Genomic DNA, 22004 nt, shown 5'->3' with positions numbered 1-22004 from the left:
TCTCTAGTGCACATGGAACATTCTCCAGAATAGATCACATCCTCGGTCCTAAATCAGGACTCAACCGGTATGAAAAGATTGGGATCATTCCCTGCATATTTTCAGACCACAATGCTCTAAAGCTAGAACTCAACCACAAAAGGAAGTTTGAAAAGAACCCAAATACATGGAGACTAAACAGCATCCTTCTAAAGAATGAATGGGTCAACCGGAAAATTAAAGAAGAATTGAAAAAAATCATGGAAACAAATGATAATGAAAATACAACAGTTCAAAATCTGTGGGACACAACAAAGGCAGTCCTGAGAGGAAAATATATAGCGGTACAAGCCTTTCTCAAGAAACAAGAAAGGTCTCAGGTACACAACCTAACCCTACACCTAAAGGAGCTGGAGAAAGAACAAGAAAGAAACCCTAAGCCCTGTAGGAGAAGAGAAATCATAAAGATCAGAGCAGAAATCAATGAAATAGAAACCAAAAAAACAATAGAACAAATCAACGAAACTAGGAGCTGGTTCTTTGAAAGAATTAATAAAATTGATAAACCCCTGGCCAGACTTATCAAAAAGAAAAGAGAAAGGACCCAAATAAATAAAATCATGATTGAAAGAGGAGAGATCACAACTAACACCAAAGAAATACAAACTATTATAAGAACATACTATGAGCAACTCTACGCCAATAAATTTGACAATCTGGAAGAAATGGATGCATTCCTAGAAACATATAAACTACCACAACTGAACCAGGAAGAAGTAGAAAGCCTGAACAGACCCATAACCAGTAAGGAGATTGAAACAGTCATTAAAAATCTCCAAACAAACAAAAGCCCAGGGCCAGACAGCTTCCCGGGGGAATTCTACCAAACATTTAAAGAAGAACGAATTCCTATTCTCCTGAAACTGTTCCAAAAAATAGAAATGGAAGGAAAACTTCCAAACTCATTTTATGAGGCCAGCATCACCTTGATCCCCAAACCAGACAATGATCTCATCAAAAAAGAGAGCTATAGACCAATATCCTTGATGAACACAGATGCGAAAATACTCAACAAAATACTAGCCAATAGGATTCAACAGTACATTAAAAGGATTATTCACCACGACAAAGTGGGATTTATTCCAGGGCTGCAAGGTTGGTTCAACATCCGCAAATCAGTCAATGTGATACAACACATCAATAAAAGAAAGAACAAGAACATTATGATACTCTCAATAGATGCTGAAAAAGCATTTGACAAAGTACAGCATCCCTTCCTGATCAAAACTCTTCAAAGTGTAGGGATAGAGGGCACATACCTCAATATCATCAAAGCCATCTATGAAAAACCCACCGCAAATATCATTCTCAATGGAGAAAAACTGAAAGCTTTTCCGCTAAGGTCAGGAACACGGCAGGGATGTCCATTATCACCACTGCTATTCAACATAGTACTAGAGGTCCTAGCCTCAGCAATCACACAACAAAAGGAAATTAAAGGCATCCAAATCGGCAAAGAAGAAGTCAAATTATCACTCTTCGCAGATGATATGATACTATATGTGGAAAACCCAAAAGACTCCACTCCAAAACTGCTAGAACTTATACAGGAATTCAGTAAAGTGTCAGGATATAAAGTCAATGCACAGAAATCAGTTGCATTTCTCTACACCAACAGCAAGACAGAAGAAAGAGAAATTAAGGAGTCAATCCCATTTACAATTGCACCCAAAACCATAAGATACCTAGGAATAAACCTAACCAAAGAGGCACAGAATCTATACTCAGAAAACTATAAAGTACTCATGAAAGAAATTGAGGAAGACACAAAGAAATGGAAAAATGTTCCATGCTCCTGGATTGGAAGAATAAATATTGTGAAAATGTCTATGCTACCTAAAGCAATCTACACATTTAATGCAATTCCTATCAAAGTACCATCCATCTTTTTCAAAGAAATGGAACAAATAATTCTAAAATTTATATGGAACCAGAAAAGACCTCGAATAGCCAAAGGGATATTGAAAAAGAAAGCCAACGTTGGTGGCATCACAATTCCAGACTTCAAGCTCTATTACAAAGCTGTCATCATCAAGACAGCATGGTACTGGCACAAAAACAGACACATAGATCAATGGAACAGAATAGAGAGCCAGAAATAGACCCTCAACTCTACAGTCAACTAATCTTCGACAAAGCAGGAAAGAATGTCCAATGGAAAAAAGACAGCGTCTTCAATAAATGGTGCTGGGAAAATTGGACAGCCACATGCAGAAAAATGAAATTGGACCATTTCCTTACACCACACACAAAAATAGACTCAAAATGGATGAAGGACCTCAATGTGCGAAAGGAATCCATCAAAATCCTTGAGGAGAACACAGGCAGCAACCTCTTCGACCTCAGCCGCAGCAACATCTTCCTAGGAACAACGCCAAAGGCAAGGGAAGCAAGGGCAAAAATGAACTATTGGGATTTCATCAAGATCAAAAGCTTTTGCACAGCAAAGGAAACAGTTAACAAAATCAAAGGACAACTGACAGAATGGGAGAAGATATTTGCAAACGACATATCAGATAAAGGACTAGTGTCCAGAATCTATAAAGAACTTAGCAAACTCAACACCCAAAGAACAAAGAATCCAATCAAGAAATGGGCAGAGGACATGAACAGACATTTCTGCAAAGAAGACATCCAGATGGCCAACAGACACATGAAAAAGTGCTCCATATCACTCGGCATCAGGGAAATACAAATCAATACCACAATGAGATATCACCTCACACCAGTCAGAATGGCTAAAATCAACAAGTCAGGAAATGACAGATGCTGGCGAGGATGCGGAGAAAGGGGAACCCTCCTACACTGCTGGTGGGAATGCAAGCTGGTGCAGCCACTCTGGAAAACAGCATGGAGGTTCCTCAAAATGTTGAAAATAGAACTGCCCTATGACCCAGCAATTGCACTATTGGGTATTTACCCTAAAGATACAAACGTAGTGATCCAAAGGGGCACGTGCACCCGAATGTTTATAGCAGCAATGTCCACAATAGCCAAACTATGGAAAGAACCTAGATGTCCATCAACAGATGAATGGATCAAGAAGAGGTGGTATATATACACAATGGAATACTATGCAGCCATCAAAAGAAATGAAATCTTGCCATTTGCGACAACATGGATGGAACTAGAGCGTATCATGCTTAGCGAAATAAGTCAAGCAGAGAAAGACAACTATCATATGATCTCCCTGATATGAGGAAGTGGTGATGCAACATGGGGGCTTAAGTGGGTAGGAGAAGAATAAATGAAACAAGATGGGATTGGGAGGGAGACAAACCATAGGTGACTCTTAATCTCACAAAACAAACTGAGGGTTGCTGGGGGGAGGGGGTTTGGGAGAAGGGGGTGGGATTATGGACATTGGGGAGGGTATGTGCTTTGGTGAGTGCTGTGAAGTGTGTAAACCTGGTGATTCACAGACCTGTACCCCTGGGGATAAAAATATATGTTTATAAAAAATAAAAAATTAAAAAAAAAAAGACCAAGGTCTTAGGGCGCCTGGGTGGCTCAGTGGGTTAAGCCTCTGCCTTCGGCTCGGGTCATGGTCCCAGGGTCCTGGAATCGAGCCCCGCATTGGGCTCTCTGCTCAGCGGGGAGCCTGCTTCCTCCTCTCTCTCTGCCTGCCTCTCTCTCTGCTTGTGATCTCTCTCTCTCTCTCTGGTCAAATAAATAAATAAAATTAAAAAAAAAAATTTTTAAAGACCAAGGTCTCTCAAATTCAAGCTTCTCCTCTCCCATAAATCGTTCTTAACACTTAACAAGACTATAATTAAATGTAATATATGTGAAGGGATATATGGTTCCACTTTATATTTATAAAATACATAATTATAGTAAAGCATTGTACTTACTGAAATGATTTTACGAGCATCTCTGCAGAACACAAGGACTTTCCCATGTGCCAACAACCCAAGAACAAACTTGAGAGGCTCACTAAGAACCTCAGTGAGACGATTAGTATCTTGGTCAATGTAGGTAGAAGGACAGAGTGCCGTAAGGGCTGCTTGTTTCTTTAGCATACATTTTATATTTCCCAATTCCTGTCTTTCGGGTGCGTAAATCAATCCCATTTTACAATGTGCCAAGGGAACAGACTATTTAAAGAAACCGAGTAACAAATTCTTTTGTAACGCAAGTATATTTTTGGAATGTGAATTAAAACCTAACGTATATGGTACATACGGCCACACTTAAAATGTATAAATCTTTGCCAAGAAATCTGGACAATGTACAGGGACTCTATGTAATACATTCAGTTCTTACTTATCTTAAAGCCAAAATCTGACTACAGCTCATGGGGACAACAGGACCCACGCAGGACAGAGACGTGAACGCACAGGTGCCTGAGCCAGCCGGCCGGCCCCCTTCAGGAGGCTGGCAGCCCCCTGCAGTGTGACAGCATCAAGGCACAGATTCTGACCTCTCGAGCGGCTGCTATGGTTTAAAATTCTCTTAAGAAGGGGGCATAGTTTTCCTGCAGGATCAGGGGGAGGATCCATGGGGAATATTTCCCAAGAGAAGAAAACCAGTGACTTAATTTCACACAGATGTAACAGATGATGGAGAGCAGACCTTTTCTGGGGATTTCTGACAAGAACTGGGCCTCCTAGACTCCAAAGAGACCATCCTAAATTTAGCAAATGGCAAGAAACAGAAGATCAGACACACCCCTGCCTCTGCCCCTTAATGGGCACCCCCAGGCTGAGGTGTCCAGTTGCTCAAGTTCAAAAGATGGTTTTGTAAAGTCCCCACATTTTCATTATAAAAGATCTGGAGTCAAAATTGACTTCCAATTTCTCAGCATGTTGTGAGGCTAACCCACCAAGCCCCCATTCCACGATGCGTCCGTTTACTGCACTGATCAAACCCCAGAGCTGGCCAGTTACACCCTGGGGTCATTTAAGAACCTTAAGGAACACAAAGTGTCATCAAATACGCAGATAATAAATGAGGAAGAAAGCTGGACATGGAAAAACACGTGACTGTGTCCTCTTGGACCAATAAGAGGAGTACCTTCATATTTCAGACATTTAAAAAGCTTCAGTCCTTTGAACTCTATCAACACCACTCCTCTTGTGACACAGGAAGCAAAGGGGAACCCTCCCATGCTCTATAAAGGGAAACACACCAATCCCTTGGGAAGGCTGGCTCTGGGAAGGACAGGAAGGGGGAATGCAAGTCCACTCAATGCCTGTTCCAAAAGCAACGGGGCGAACAGGTTGGCGGCGGCTGCTTTTAACTGCCCAGATTTCAAAGTGGATGATGCTGCCGCTTTTCACCGGGATTACAAAGACTAGACCTGCACTTAGCAGAATTTCTGTTTCTATAATTTTTTTTCACTTGGTTTCCTTATTTAAAAAAACAACAACACACATCTCTTGCTATTTTGTCCCGACTTCCTCACTTCTCCACCCAGAATAATGATGCGTAGCAGACGAATTACACCACATCAGAGTCCAGCTTTCCCTGCGTCAACTGAGCAGATCACCACGATGCTGCAGCAGCTGGTCTGGGGCCAAACAGAAATCAACGTGAACTGCACCGCAGCCCTCGCCCGGTCCGAACGCTGGCCACCTTCACAGGCCTCACGGCTGGGGAGGGGCTACAGGTTGGCAAAACACACTCAGGCGTTTTCTGGCACTACCTACTTAAGACTGTTCCAGAAATCACTATACAACAGGTCAGGCAATCAGCACCTCTCTGTGTGCCAAGTGAGCGAAGGCCAACCTCGGAGATCTCGGTGTGTCAGGCTCACCACACCCACTCCTCACACCGAAGAACAGGGATCAGCTACACCAACTGGCAAAAGAAATCCCTGACCAATGATCTCTGGGGTCCTTTCAGAGCAGACTGGGAAAAATACTTTGGTGGGTTCATCCATGGTGGGGCCTTAATGGCCGGGGGACAGGATTGGGTCCTCTGAGAGTGTTCTTCCGCAGGAGGAAAAGGGGTTCAGTCCACTGAGAGCAGACATGGATGGCTGAGCTCGGAAGTCTCTCCACTGCCTTGTGCACATACAGGGAGAGCAGACAGGGCCTTCTTACAGTGGAAGCCTGGACTCATTTTTGCTTCCTCCTTCACCCAGAGCCAGTGCCCCTGTAAGGCCCCCCGACTCACCTCCATACACCTCCGAGGTAGAGGCCAGTAGCAGACGAGCACCGACTCGTTTGGCCAGTCCTACAGAAAGCAAAGATACAGTCAGAGAGGCTGTCAGCTTCGTGGAAACGAGGGGATGACACGGGCCTGCTCATTTTTGTAGCCAATTTATGCAATTTTTCAGTAGGAATCGTATCTAATCATTTGGGCACTGTGAGCCATCCCCTCGTATTGCACCTACGTTGGCACCAAAATAAAAACAAAAACAGTAAGAAAAACACAAATAAACCCTGAGAAGCACAGTATTTAGTCGGACAGCGTTAAGTGGAGGCAGGGCCAAAAATCAGTCTGTTAGTTTGGGAAGGTGTGGATTCAGGGTTACCACTGATAGGCAGAAGGCAAGGCCTTTTGCACCCTCACTTCTACTGCCCCCCTGCAAGTTGGTCTACCTGCCACTTCCTCCACAGGTCACCGGGCACCCGAGGGTGCCCGAGCCAGTCTCCTCACTCCCTGGCCCCTCTAGCCTGTCCTCCTGCCTCCTTCGAGGCTCAGCGTCAGTGGCTCCTTCTCCAAAGCAAGTCTCCACATTCCCGGGTCCAGCTTTGAACTGTGTCCTGTATGAGACCCCTGCAGGAGAATAGGCTAGAACCTCGTGCTCTATGGTGGTCTTGGAAGTATGGAAAGTCCTCCAGACACAAACTCCCAATGTTAAGCAGTTCCTCAGAGGCTCACAGCCGCCCTGAGTCAAAGAAACCCACTCACTGCCCTTTGCTTAACCTGGGGCCTCTCGAATGTACTCCCCCAGGGAGCCTGTGTGCACAGACATCACCAGACCGAGGGGCCAGCTGCGCTGCACACGGAGCTGTTCGTGTAAAGCTGGGCATGCACGCGCCCCCTGCAGACACTGCGAGGGGTGGCCGGCGACCTAGAAAGGCCCCACCGTGCAGGGCCCAGGGTGGCGGGTGTGGGAGCACCAGGTGAGGGAAGTAAGGAGCTGTGAAGACAGAAGACCAGCAACAGGAACAAGAGAACTGGGCTGCCGAGCAGTAAGGATCTGGAGATCATCTGTGCAAATGCCACAGTGCAGTGGAATAAAAAATGTTAGAGGAATGGAGAACAATATGCAATTTATAGGCTTTATAATTTATACCATGATGACAGGAATTTCAAAAGGAAGGGGCCCGAGCTGGTTTTTTTTTTTCCTTTTTTTCGGTAATAAACTTCTTAGATAACTACAGATTCATATGCAGTCATACAAAGCAATACAGAGGACCCTTTACCGCATACCCTTTACTGTGAACCGCTCCCCCAAGAGTAAAAACCTGCAGAACTAGCGTATGGTATCACAAGCATTGACAGTGATGCAGATACACTCAGGACAGAGACATCTCCATCACCACGAGGACGCCTTGGTGGGGGAGCCAGGGGAGCCCATGTGCGCTGCTGGAGTGCCCAGATGTTTATGCGGAGACCAAAGAAGTCTCACCCTGAAGAAGCTGAGCGCAGGCCCAGGGAAGGCCTAGGGAGCTGCAGAAGGGGAAGGGGCTCACCAGGAAGGGGCCGAGTGGGGTTCACTACATCTTGTCTCAAGTGCGAAATGATTAATGACAGCGTCTCTCCCCATTCAGGATATGAAGTTCTGCTTGGGTCTCTGCGGCCTAGCAACCGCCTCCCCGACCTCGGCTTTTGTCCCTGTTGTTCCTGAAAGGAGTTTACCCTTCCTTCCAGACTTCCGAGTCCAATCTCAGCCATGGCTCAAGGGTCTCTTCTGCCTGGAACTCTAACAGCGTTCCCTGGAAAGTCCCTTCCTCCTCCATGCCACTGGTGCCTGGACCCTATACCACCTCCTCCAGGAAACGCCAAGGCCAAGTTTCCTGGCAGAAGAGCCTGAGGATGATCCTTATCTGAAGACAGGACAGTGCCTCAGGCACAGGGATTGTGCCATGAATACCATCTTCTTAAACAGCCAGGGCTTCGTGGCCTCTCCCCCGTGGCATCTAGTTCAGGTAAGGAGGCGGCAGTTGGGGGAGCCAGAGAATGTGGGCAGGGGCAGGAGCCGGCGGAGGCAAGAATGGGCAGCAAGCAGCTTTCCCAACATCTTAGCTCTGAGCAGAAGTGGGACTCTGTTTCCTCTGGTGGCCAGGGCAGGTCGCAACAAAGAGGAGAACAAATGCCCTTTCTAGACTAGGGGAATGAATCATTTTACTTCATGCAGAGCTTGACCCCCCAGAACGTTTAGTCTGAGAGATCAAAAAACCAATCTCCGACTGCCCTTACAATCCCTTGTCTCCAGGCTTAAAATTTAGTGCTGTATTTTCCAAAATCCATTTATAGAAGCTCTTTTAAATGTTCCCATAATTAAATCCATCTCCACTTGACATTTTAAAAAGTGGTTCCTTTTTTCTCCTTTGCAACTCATCAGACCCCTAGCTTTTGAGACCCGTGTCAAACTTCAGATGTCTTTGATTTAAGCATTAATAGGTATGGGTCACCACAGCTATAAATCTGAGGTGTGTTGTTTGTGAACGCGCACGGGCGGCCACAGTTACGGTGTTCATGCGGTCACCTTTCGCCTTCAAAGTGAACCCCACAGTTCAGTCTAGACGCGGGGACTCAGCTTGGCCAGCCCCATCACGTCGGCTCGTCTTCTGCTCCTCCAGGAGTGCTCCTGACACCCCGGTGTGTGCAGTCCACAGTGGCCCAACCCTGGGTCAGAGTCGCCAGTGCCTCTTCCAGCCCAGAGGCCCACATACCATGTCACAGGGGAAAGAGAAGAAGGATGTGTGGTCAGTGACCAGTGGTCACTCCCAGGGGATTTAACTGAGGCCATGCTGACCAGGTACTAGGATGACTGTCCCCTGGCTCATAAGGCACTCTGAAAGAGCATGGACAGGGGATGAGGAAGGGGTCTACAGACCAAGATCAAACTGACAGAATGTCAATGTCCTATGCGTGGAATTGTCTACAACATCCCTAGCCAGCGCTGCAAAATGAGGAAAGGACAACTTACCTAGCATGTTTAGTGTCCCGATGGTATTGGTCTTCAGGGTCTTGATGGGGTTATACATGTAGTTTGGAGGGGAAGCTGGAGAGGCCAGGTGGTATATCTGGTCAACTAAAGGAGACAAGACCGGAAGTCTGTGATTTCCAAGGAAAACACTAAAAACATTCTGACTCTGAAGAATCGGGCTATACAACAGAGGCATTTCTATATTTTTCACTTAAGTTGTCATTGTTACTCTTTCATTCTTCATAAAAACGAATCTGCGTTTGTAATTAGAAGAATTTTAAACAAAGACAGAAAGTCTGTCTGGGCCTATTCTCTTCTGATCAGAGGCGATCTGATTACAGAGTTGACTGTTTCTGAGATCTGACCCAGGCACAGCATGAAAATAGGAAGGAAGACCGATTTTCTAGACACTGAATGAAGCATGACTATCTAAAGGAAACAAGGTTTTTAATTTGTGAAGCCAATCTGACATAAATATGCTTTAGTTGCTTGGTTCTCACATATTTTGTGTCCATAAAACCGGACCCTGAGATGACAGTTGGAGGGTTGTTTTTGTTTGTTTTCACTGACATTATTTATCGAGGATCTGCTCAGTGGCTCATGAGCAAAGAGACACCCTGAAGACCAAGGCTGAGAACAAGACTTCCGGCACCAAACGCCTATCTCAGGAAGGACACAGGCGGAGATACAATGACAAACTGCCAGCTCTGGAGGATCCTGGTCTGATGAAGGTGCCTGGGCGAGGGGTCTGGCCTCTAGGTGGACCCAGCTGTGGGGAGAGATGAGCAAGGAGCTCATTCACGCTCAAGCTACTTGGGAATGAGGGTGCTGTGCACCAGGGATGGGAAAGGACAAGAATTTCTGCAGAGGCTCTGAAAGGTCTAAGTGACAAGTTTGGTATGGCAATTGCATATGAGACTTTAAGTACCAGGGTAGAGTACGGACTTGGGCCGATAATGAGACTGCGGAGTTCCAAGCAGAAGACATTTCGAAGACACAGGTTTTGACAACCAACACCAAGCAGCAGATCATAATTATTATCATGACTTTGAGGGTAAAGTGCCATTATTCCTGTTCCACACAAGAGATTAAGAAGCTTGCAGGTACAGCAGCTGTATAATGACAATGCCTGGATTTGAACCCAGTTCAACAGGCATCCGAACCCAGAGCTTTTTGAGCACTATACGGTGCTGCCATCAGTAGAGCTAGATCAGGAGAGTGGTTTTTAAGGGTGAGGATGGCAAAAGGACTGGGTTCTCGAGTCTCTCCTCCTGCACAGGAGTTCACTGTGAGCCATCCCTAACCCTTGTTCTCCAGGGTCAGACAGCACTGGCCACAGAGGAGAGAGGCTCCTGGGAAACAACGTCTCCCTCTGAAATAGCAGGGATGAAGAAGCACATATCAGAAGGCCATCCCTGCAGACAAATGATTCTGTGCTGTACACAACATTCCACTTCAGCTCTGGGTGAGCAAAAACATCATCACCATCACAGCGAGCCAAAGGACGGGGGATCCGAGAGAGACGCTGCTGCCAAAATGAACCCTCCTGTACTCGGCCTCAGCCCCCATGCAAGAGGGCCCGCAGGGATCTCCCTGGCCTCCCACCATCTTCCCAGCCAGGCACCACTGCTTTTAGGTAATGGAATGTTAGGGGTTGGGTTTCAGAAACAACAGGCAAAATAGGCCAACGGGGAAAAACAGTCCGCATGGTGAATTCTCCAACAGAACTTTCTCAGAACATCCCCTCCCTTCCAAAAATGCCCAACCTCCCCAACCACATCCACTCACCACATCTCCCCCACTGAAAATCTCCTGTCATGCCCAGGATGGCATGGTAATCACCGCATTACCTTCTGGGGTGGTGGAGTGGCTTCTGGACACACTCTCACACCCAGGGGTGAGGGCTGGATGGCAGGTTCTTATTCTCAGATGAGGGATAGAAGTGGTCACTCAACACAGGCGCACGATATTCTGGGCTGTGAGCTTGGTCTGCACTTAATTCATCCTAATTATTTCAGTCTTTCAAGCCCAACACAACTGGGAGGCTAAGTACACACGAGTCACAAAGATGAGGACAAGGGGCAAGCCAGATGGTTCTATCTAGCAGATAGCATCTTTGGGAAGAGATTCTAGGTAGTGCAACAGGCTCATGGAACAACCCAGTAATGGTTTTTCCTATACGGTGACCATTCCTCAAGGGAGGCAAGAACAATCTGTAAAAGACTGTAGGTCTCATCTTCTAGATATTTATGAGGTTTTTTTGGCTAAGACTATTCAGGCCAACTCCTGAAGTGATTGTTTTAAAAAGTCTTCTTCTACCAAATCTTCAACAGTGATTTTTGCAGAAACAGAAAAAAAAAGAAATCATCCTGAAATCTATATGGAATTTCAAGGGACCCTGACTAGTCAAAACAATTTTGAAAAAGAACAAAGTAGGAAGACTTACATTTCCTGATTTCAAAACAATAAAAAGCTACAGTAATCAAAGCAGTGTTACTGGCATAAAGACAGACACAAAGACCAATGGAAAGGATACGGAGTCTAGAAATAGATCCTGTGTACATGGGTCAATGATCTTCTACAAGGATACCAAGCCACTCAGTGCAGAAAAGTAACAGTCTAACAAACAGTGCTGGGAAAACTGACTATATGCAAAAGAAAAAAAGTTACATCCTTATCTTACACTACATACAAAAATTAACTTAAAATAGACAAAAGACCTAAATGTAACACCCAAAACAATAAAACTCTAAGAAGGAAACAGGGAAAAAGCTGCAGGACATTGGATTTGGCAAAGTTTTCTTGGATGTGACACCGAGAGCAAAGACAACAAAAGTAAAAATAGAAAAATGGAACTCTGTCAAGTTTAAAAACTTTTCTGACAGTATCAAAGGATATAATCAACAGTAAGAAGGCAAAGTACACAATGGGAGAAAATATTTACAAGTCATATATACGAGAAGGTGTTAATATCCAGAATATATAAAGAGCTCCTACAAGTCAACAACATAATCAAAGAACTCAAAAAATGGCACAGCACTCGAAGGAGTAATTTCTCCAAAGATGAAATACAAATAGCCAACAAGCACATGAAAAGAAGCTCAACATCACTAATCATCAGAGAAAGGCAAACCAAAACTATAACGAGGTATCACTTCACACCCACTGGGATGGCTACTACCAAGGAAAAAAAAAAAAAAGAAAGAAAAGAAAAGAAAACCCAAAATAGCAGATGCTGTTGAGGAAATGGAGAAAGTGGAACTTTGGTGCACTTTGGTGGTGACATAAAATGGTGCAGTCACTATGGAAAACAGTATAATGATTCCCCAAAATACTAAAAATAGAATTAACATAAGAGCAGGAATCCCACTTGTGGATACATAATCCCCAAGAACTGAAAGCAGGGTCTCTAAGAGATATTGGCATAGCCATGTTCATAGCAGCACTATCCACAATAGCCACCTGGTGGAAGCAACCCAGGTGTCCATGGACAGAGAGATTAACAGATAAACAAAATACAATGTGTGCGTGTGTATACACACACACACACACACACACACACACACACAGTGAAATGTTATTCAACCTTAAAATGAAAAAAATTCTGTCACATACTACAACAGGGATGTACTTTGATTACATGACACTAAGTGAAATAAGCCAGTTACAAAAAGACAAATCCTGTAGGATTCCACTTGTATGAGCTACCTAGAGTCATCAAACTCAGAGACAGACGATAGATCACTGGTCCCAGGGTCTGGGGGAGGAGCATTATTGTTCAATGGGTACAGAGTTTCAGTTTTGTAGGTGAGAAAGTTCTGGATATCGGTTCTAACACAGCATGTTTAACAGGACTGGCTAGTACAACTGAAAATGGTTAGGACAGCAAAACACAAAATAAGATACTCATGAGCAGTAAAAGCAGATGAAAAGAGTATTAGTGGAAAAAGGGTGTGACTTTTACTAAGGCTGAAGTCAAAATGAATGGTCTGGGTTCATGTATCTGTTCTCCTCCCTTTCTCTACCCCGGGAATCTAAGAGCTAACATCAGGCTCCTGAGCCAGTCATTCAAGGTCCTCAGTCAGACTCTGTTATATAGCAGTTACACCACGAGGCTTCTGAAGGGGGGTTACCTGGACCCCTGGCATCCAGATGCAGACACTCCCGGTGGGGAGACTCCATATAGATTTGTGTGTATGTACACACACACACACACACACACACATTTTAAAGCCACATTTGAAAACTACTAATCTAAAAACAGAACCCATACTTTTGAAAGGCTAATCTTTCTTCAAGAAAACTAAGAAAACCTCAAACCTTTTGACATCATTTATAGTCTTTAGCATGGAAATTCATTAAGAGTCTCTACCTTAATGAGAGGAAAATCCTGTGAATGCTTTCTGACCGCCCTCCGCCCAAGTCATTCTGAATTGAACCACTGCTAAAAATAAAAAGCAAACAAAAAATTTATTGTGTGAGCTGTGAGTTAACAAGCCAGGTGTCACAGAAAGCCACCCTTCTTAGGCTGTGTTACCCTCTGTGCAGCTTACAGACAGGACCGGTAAGAGCATGGGTCTGTCCCTGCTCACCTACTTCTGAGTTCAAGGACAACAGGTGTATGTATGCAGCAGCCCACCAACTCCATGCGCACATGTTGCAACTTCTCTCTGGAAAACCCCTCATTGCACCCCAGTGCTGCTCTGAAGCAGGAGGGGGCCAGACCCACCATGGACTAAACCTGGCCAGGCCTTCAGAGCTGAGTGCCACCCCGGAGAGCACATGGCCGGTGTGCCTGGCCCCTGGAGCTGGCTCCCTCCTTCCCAAAGACCATTTAAATCAGGGTATGGGTTGTGATCTCACAGCACAAATCACTTAGCACTGTTTTTACTCTGGAGGTGATAAGACCTGCAGCGAAGAAAGTCAGTGCCTCAGAGACTAGAGAAAAAGGGGACCAAAGAGCTCGTCCCTCACAAGTCCAACACCAAGCAAAAGGCACGAACATTTCCAACCTCCTCACTGTCTCCTTTGCCTATACCGGAGTCCACACTTTCTACCTCAAGGCTCAATTCAGAAGTCGGCCTGTGGGGGGGGAGGGCTCTTGTACACCCTGATCTGGATAATCACCCTCCCCATTCGCTGCCCCACTGCTGGCTAATTCCCACATTCTGCCTTGTCCCGCTAGAGCTGCCGGCATGCCCTCCTCACCAGATGATAGTCACTGAGAACAAGCGATCCTTCTTCCTTAGGCTCTCCACATAGCTTTGCTCTCTGCAGGAGGGTGCCCCCACCTTGTCACCCATGCACACACATAAATGCAGACTCCTGGGCAGATCTCATGCATCAGAAGGGCTAGACAGGGTTGGGGGTCTGTGATGGAAAACCAATACCCCGCTGCGGCCACGGCCGGTTTTGGAACTGTGCTCACTAAAAGTGAGCTGGATGAAGAGGCGACCCAGAGACTGGGGCTTGTTCATCCAAAAGGCTATTGCATCTGGTTTGTTGTTTTCACATCTGTGGTTCAGCCTGACTGCAGCTTCCTGGTCATCCCACCCAGAAAGGCTAAGGTGTACCGTAAAAACTATGTCACACGGTCTAAGTAGCAACACTGATGCATTGTGTTTAAGAAGAACCTGAAGTCTGGGACGCCTGGGTGGCTCAGTCTGTTAAGTGTCCACCTTCGGCTCAGGTCATGACCCCAGGGTCCTGGGATCGAGTGCGTGATCAGCAGGGAGCCTGCTTCTCCCTCTGCCTGCTGCTCTCCCTGTTGTGCCCTCTCTCTCTCTCTCTCTCGCTCCGACAAATAAAATCTTAAAAAAAAAAAAAAGGAAGAACCTGAAGTCTTATGAAAATTAGTATTTCGAACAGCTCCTCTTTCCCACAAGAATGTGTTCTGCCAGGAGAATTAATGCCTCTAACTCCAGTTCCTGTCCTAAAAAGGACCAAACAACAGAGGCTGTTGAGTAATTATCTGGGTTAGTAATTGTGAAGAGGAGGAGGGGGTGGTAGAGGGATTTAGGAGGAGTGTAAATAACCAGAATGACAAGTGCTACAAAAATACTGAACGATATTAATAATAATATAGCAGCAAAGCTAACCCTCACAGTGGAGGGGGAATAAAGCCCTCAAAAGATGTCAATTTCATCATAAGAAACATACACCAAAAATGAGCATGACATCCAAAAATCTAAATTGAAGGGAGGGAGAGGTTGAAAACAGGAGAAAGAAAGGCAGAGCTGTTCATTTGCTGGAGCTGTGTCCACCAGGTGACCCTCATATGCCCCGAAACATTTACAAGGCCCATATGCCATAATCATCGCCAGAAAAACAGGACCTAAGCAATGAGCCCTAAAAGAGCTCAAATTAATGATCAAGGAAGGGAAACAGTAAAGCAAACTAGTGTTTTCCTTTTTCACAGAATTTCCTTAAGTAGGTCCAAAACAGCCTTCCTGCCAGAACACAGGACGTTATTTTTATGCTGGGAAGAGGACGGACAAGGGGTGGGGTAAAACTGAGGCGTGCTCAGCCCCACCGTGAATCTTGAAAACATCGATCCTGCAGCCACACTAACCACACACCGAATTCCCACAGGTGTTCAGGAGGAATTTCACTGTGCCTGGAAAACATACCGATGATACTTAAATACACAAGAACAAAGGTGTCAAAATTGAACAACTTGAGATCACTCAAAATTCTTGTTCAGACTCCATCAAAAAAATCAAGTGTAGGGGTGCCTAGATGGGTCAGAGGGTTAAACGTCTGCCTTTGGCTTGGGTCATGATCTCGGGGTCCTGGGATCGAGGGCAGTCTGCTTCTCCCTTTGCCTGCCGCTCCCCCTGCTCATGCTCCACCCCACCCCATAAAGGACATCTTAAAAAAGATATAAATAAAAAATTTTAAGAAATCAAGTGCAATCTCTATCAAAGGGGAAATCCACATAAAAGCCAACTGAATCTTCGCATCTCCTGTGATTTTTCTTTCTTTCTTCTTTTTAAATATAAGTTCCTAGTATAGCCTGGTCCGATTGCTTCCCTGTGCCAGAGCCACACCTTGCTAAACTGATAAGATACCCATCAAGGAGTGCACCCTGAAGCTTTGAAAATACATAAAATAAAAGGCTGGTTCTTGCTGTGAGTATGTGTGATTATTTAGCATACAGTAAAATCCTAGCCTAATGATACTCCTATTTATACACGTTCTTTCCCCACAGTCCAGACCAGAGCCCTGGAATAAACACTGGACAAGATGTCCCTCTGTGCCACATGGAATGTGCAGCCCGAGCCCTTGTCCCCCAACACTGGTATTTATGATGCAAAACAGTATCTAAGAAGATAGAGGACTTCTCAGTGTAAAGACCCAATTTCTCTTAGTATGAAGAACTAAAAGAGTGGCATTTTTGCCTTGATTTCATATCAAATAATATTGACTTAATGCAAAGGGAAGACTACATGCCAGAGGTCTGGCTCAGCCCCAGGATCAAAAGTTCTGGTCAGCACAGCTGCCAGTCAATTTCCTGCAGCTGGCAGCCACCCTCATCTGCCTCGAATCCCCCCCAAGTGCTCAGGGGTCACCATGATAACACCGTGGTGAGAAAGTACCTATGGGCCAGAGCCTCACTGCAGGGGTTCCCCATGGCTCCAAGTTCAATGGGGAGGTGGGTGGGAACATCAGATCTGCAGCCTCTGCATTTTATGTTTACATTTGCAAAAAAAAAAAAAACAACTGAACAGGAGGAAAAGAATTCTAAATTATAATCCAACAAAAATCTCTGAATCAGAATAGCACTCCTCAAATACCTACATCAACACAGACCCAATGCTCTTGGCAAACACAGTTACTAGCCACCATTCACGGTCAACTCCGGGGCATCTGGGTGTGATAGTCCAGCCTCTCCTGTCTTCCCTGACTTGGTGCCTACCCCTCCTGGCCTTGCACAGGATCCCTGTGCCTGAGAAAAGGTGGGTTACAGGACTCCACGCACGAGTTCCCTCACCTGTGATGCGAAGATAATAACTGCCTACCTTACGGACGCTGAAAGAATTCAAACTCTTAATTATACGCAGTGATTAGAACTGTGCCTGGAACACAGTGAGTATTCATGAAGTGTTTACGATTGTCATTTTCTGCTTTCATTGCCCTGGACACCTCGTACTCACGGGTACTGCATGTTCCAGGAATGGACTCCCCATGATGTGAGGAGTGTCTCTGTCTTTTTCTGTCCTCTATAGAAATGGTGGTTTCAAGATTCCTGCTAAGGCAGATGGTGGACAAGTAAATTGGGACAGCTCTTGGGAGGGGCCCAGGCTGTCTACACCAGGAGCCTGGACATGAGTCAAAGGCAACAACAAAAATGACTTTGATATGTATATGGGGCAGCTTTCTCAAGGACGGGTCATTATGGCCCATACGTGCAAACTCCCCAGTATAAAACTATACTATATTCATAGGGTCAAGTGCTAATAAAATAACCTCCTGAACATATAGCTTAGCCTAGCCTGTGTTACATGTGCTCAGAACATGTATTACATGTGTTACATGTGCACATGTGTTACATGTGCTTAGAACAAGGCTAATGCATTCCATTAGCCTCCAGTATGTGCAAAAATTCTCTAATACAAAGCTTACTTTGTGATAAGGTGCTGAATATCCCATGTACTCTTCGAGTACTGTACTGAAACTGAAAGCAGAAGGGTGGTCTGGATATGGAATGGTTGTAAATGTAGAGGGTGCTAACCCCTGTGATCGCTGGCCGATCGGGAGCTGCGGCCCCTGCCACTGCCCAGCATCAAAAGAGGACAGGACTGCATGTCCCTAGCCCAGAATAAGATCCAGATTAAAAATCTGAAGTATGGGACCCCAGGTAGCTCAGTAGGCTGGGTGTCTGCCTTCCGCTCTGAGGGTCACGATCTCCAGGTCCTGGGAGGGAGTCGCATATCAGCTCCCTGCTTATCAGGGAGTCTGCTTCTCCCTTGTCCTGTGCTCCTTCCCCCTCCCCCACTCATGCAAACACACGTGCTCTCTCTCTCTCTCACGCCCCTCTCAAAAAAATAAAATCTGTAAAAAAAAAAAAAAAAAAAATTCAAAGTATGGTTTCCACTGAATGTGTACTATTATCACACCACTATAAAGTCAGAAAATGGTTTAAGTTGACCATTGTAAGTCAAGGATTGGCTAGACCTCCATCCTCCCCCAGCAGAGTCAGCTCTGTTCTGAAAAAGCTTCCAGGGTCAGTGCTTAGTGTCCTGCATCCCTAATCCTTGCCTCCAGGAACATACGGCACTTTCTCTAGACACGCTTCCTTCTCAGGGAGCCGGCTTGCCGCCGACATCCGCTGGTCAGCCCTCCAGGCTGGAACGAGGGGCTGCCCCAACGCTGAGCCTCCTTTCCACCATCTCTGTGGCCTGGCATCTCCCCCACAAAACCCAAACACACGCCGCTATCCCCAACCCTGGCTGGTCTGAAACTTCCCTGCACCCTTAATAGATGGGGAGGAAGGATTAACTTGGCTCCTTCCAGAGATTCACCATCTGAATTCAATGTCTCATTTGGTAAAATCCAGAGTTCTTTTAAAGCAATATAAAACCAGATTCTGTTATTTTAGTATTATAATTCCCTCCGAAACAATGACAGTCCTTCCACACAGTGCAGCAGGGGGACACAGAAGCCTCTAACAGAACCCCAATGCCACCAGCACCGCTGGTCTTCATCAGTCTTACAATTCGTGACCACGTGGCCATCCCTGAACTCCCCGGTACCCCACTCTCAGCCCTGACCCCGGGTGTGTGGCAATCACTTTCTCCCTTCCCAATGCTACCACCACGTCCCGAGGGCAGACAACAGTTAATTTCCCCCAGCAGTTACATCACCAATGCCTCTGCTTCTGAAACTTAATGGTTACACTTGGAAAATAACAAGAGGAGGAACTCTGGAAGGAAAATGAATGAAGCTCTGCTACGGACATGCCAAATTAAGGGACATCACTGTTACCCCATTACAACCCAGACAACTTGCCAGCCCCGGAAAAACAACGAAACCAAACCAAATCCCATAAAATGCTTCTGAGAGCTGAAGAACGTTCCTGCTATGGTGTCAATACCACATCAAGTGGGGGTTCCTTCACTAGGAAGAAGGGACTCAAAAGGAGAGGTATGTACCGAACATGCAGTGTACATACTTGTGATACACTGTCCCTCACAGAGGAGAGTGATTCTGTCACATCAGCAGGACATCTCGTTTGCCGCGGCTGAAAGCCTGGTGTGCACACTACACCAAATGGTAATGCCCCTTGGGATGAGCACAGGCTGTGACACTTGATCAGAGGAGAAACTGATGGGGAGGTGAGCTACGGCAGGTGCTGTCAGCACAAGGCGAGGACAGGTCAATTCAAGGGTGCCCTAAATCATGTCATCCTTTGTGTGCCAACACCAAGGGCAGGGGGAAAACCAAACTGAGTTCATCCGGTTAAACTCATGCTGTGCCTGGCTTTGGTGAGGAGAGGAGGACCACGACCTGAGATGCACAGCTGCACCCACGAGTGGGATCCAGTGATGGGTGCTCTTCTCCCCGTCCGGGGCTGAGTCAGGTGGGCACTGTGGGGGGAAGAAGAGCGACGAGACCGGGAGGAGGTAGGGAGACGGTCCCGGGCATGTGTAAGAATCTTCTGCTAAGGTCGGACAAAGTGAAAAACAGGCTTTAGACTCCATAGTCTATGTCTACTGCTCCCCCACACGGGGGCCACTCCCCCCACCAGCAAAGGGCAGAAGTGTGAACCCTTTCTTGTGTGAGCCCATTCGCTGGGTTCACGTGTGTCTCCACAAGGAGTCTACTGCCAGAAGCGGGAGAAACGGTCTCCAGTAGTGCTGGTGTCAAAGCTTGGCGGCAAAGTAGATAACTTATTTACCAACATACCATTTTTCCCCAGTTTTGATTTCTCGGGATTACTAAAATTATGTGACCAATAGTTTTATTTCACAAACGTTTACTGCCTTGTGCAAAGAAAGGGGAAAGAGGAATAATAATAGCATCTATCATTTGGGGAGCACTTGGGAGGTCCCAGCCCCTGTGTTAAGTCCTTGACAAGGGCTCGGGCTGCACATTCCACATGGCACAGAGGGACATCTTGTCCAGTGTTTATGCCAGGGCTCTGGTCTGGACTGTGGGGAAAGAACGTGTGTAAATAGGAATATCTCTAGGCTAGGATTTTACTGTATGCTAATTCATCTACTGATGCCCTAACAAACTTAGAGTCTAAAAAAAAAAAAGTGCCCATTTACAATCTAGCAGGTCTGCAGATCAGAAGCCAGCGCGGTGTGGCCCAGCTGGTTCTCTCTCTGCCCTCACACGCTGAAATCAGGTGTCAGTAGGGCTGCATTCCTGCCATTGGTGGGTGAGTCAAGCTGTTGGCAAAATTGAGGTCCATGAGGCTGCAGCACGGAGGTCCCCATCTCCCTGCTGCTGGCTGTGGGCTGGGAGCTCCCAGAGGCCGCCTAGAGGCTCTGGCTCAAGGTCACGTTCAGAGCCAAAGGCCATGGGTCAAGTCCTCCTCACACTTTGAATCCCCCTGTCCTCCCTAGCGCCTGTGGCCTTGAAGGCATCCCTGCTACCAGATCTCTCCCAGTAGCTCCTCCACCCGCTGCCCCTGCCACTTTTCAATACTCGTGATTATGTGGGCCCACCCACATAATCCCAGGTAATCTCGGTGTCCTACGGCTGCCGGCTGATTCATGACCTTAATTCCACTAGCGAGGACTTTCACTGCAGCACGTAGACTCCCACACTATGCAATTCTGCCTGTGAGTGCCCTATCATGTGTGTTACCTCAATTTACCCTCACAGCAAACCCACAATCAAGGATCAAGTCTGGGGGAACGTGAACCAATATATCTACTACCAAGATCATCTGGGTCACCTCACAAACAACAGCCTAACCCTGAAATAAATCCCTGATAGATTAAATAATCACGTTTTTAAAAAAATCATATAAACAAAAACACCGTGGCTCAATATTTCTCTATTCTTGGGACACTGAGAGCATAAAAGAAATTGAACAAATGGGGAAAATATACAGGTGAGACTATAATAATAAAATTTCAATAGAATTAGAAGGCTAAAGCCTTTAACATTTGTTAAATATATACCAAGTGATTAATATCCCTCTTACTAAGAACTCCCACGAAAAGCAAATTTTTTTAAAAAGGTAAAAGAACTAGATTTCTTTTGCGAATTTTAATGTTAGGGAAAAAAAATCTAACTTTTTTAGTCAAAGAACCATGTGTTTTCTATCAAATTAGCAAACTATTTTGTTAGTTTTTGGAGATAATGCTCAGTGCTACTCCTGTGTTTGTGAAACAGACAACACGGAACAATGAGGACATGGCATTTGGCAAAATTCACATTCAAAGTCTTTTATTAAGGAAATAAAATTCAGAAGAAGACAAGCTATAATAAAACACTGGAGAACATTTAAGGATAGGAGTAAATAAAGCACAGCATACCCATACGATAAACACTGCTCAGCAACTCTAAGGTATCAGTCTGAATCTATGGGTAAAAAAAGTTTTCCGCATTGATGTAGGTGGTGGGAAAGTGGAACCTCCAAGTACAACCTCCTTGTACTGACATGGGAAAATGTCCATGACCGGGCCACGCAGAGGAGCAGAACACCACACCATCCATGCAGGAGCGGGAGGGCCAGGTGATCATTCTGGAGCCTGAAACCTGAGGTTGAGTTCTGGCCTGACCACTTAAGAGCCCTACGGCTTTGGGAAGACCACAACCCAATACCAGTTTTCTGTAAATACGCAAGGGAGGATGATACCATGTACCTCTTGGGACTCCAGTCAGATTTCAGCGAGAA

General features: G+C 45.7%; 1 protein-coding gene across 6 annotated transcripts in view; it reads right to left on the bottom strand.

The window, feature by feature from the left end:
- Positions 1 to 22004, bottom strand: part of UXS1 (UDP-glucuronate decarboxylase 1) — a 96434-nt gene that overhangs the window by 30272 nt on the left and 44158 nt on the right. For all 6 annotated transcript variants that reach the window (XM_032351669.1, XM_032351670.1, XM_032351672.1 and 3 more), the window contains 2 exons: positions 9149 to 9253; positions 6160 to 6219 (listed from right to left, as the gene is read on the bottom strand). In XM_032351669.1, the coding sequence (XP_032207560.1) occupies positions 6160 to 6219; positions 9149 to 9253 (165 nt within the window). The remainder of the gene's footprint in view (positions 1 to 6159; positions 6220 to 9148; positions 9254 to 22004) is intronic.

Source organism: Mustela erminea, chromosome 7 (genome assembly GCF_009829155.1).
Source record: "Mustela erminea isolate mMusErm1 chromosome 7, mMusErm1.Pri, whole genome shotgun sequence".
Lineage (NCBI taxonomy): Eukaryota > Metazoa > Chordata > Mammalia > Carnivora > Mustelidae > Mustela > Mustela erminea.
This window is presented reverse-complemented; position numbering and strand designations above follow the sequence as displayed.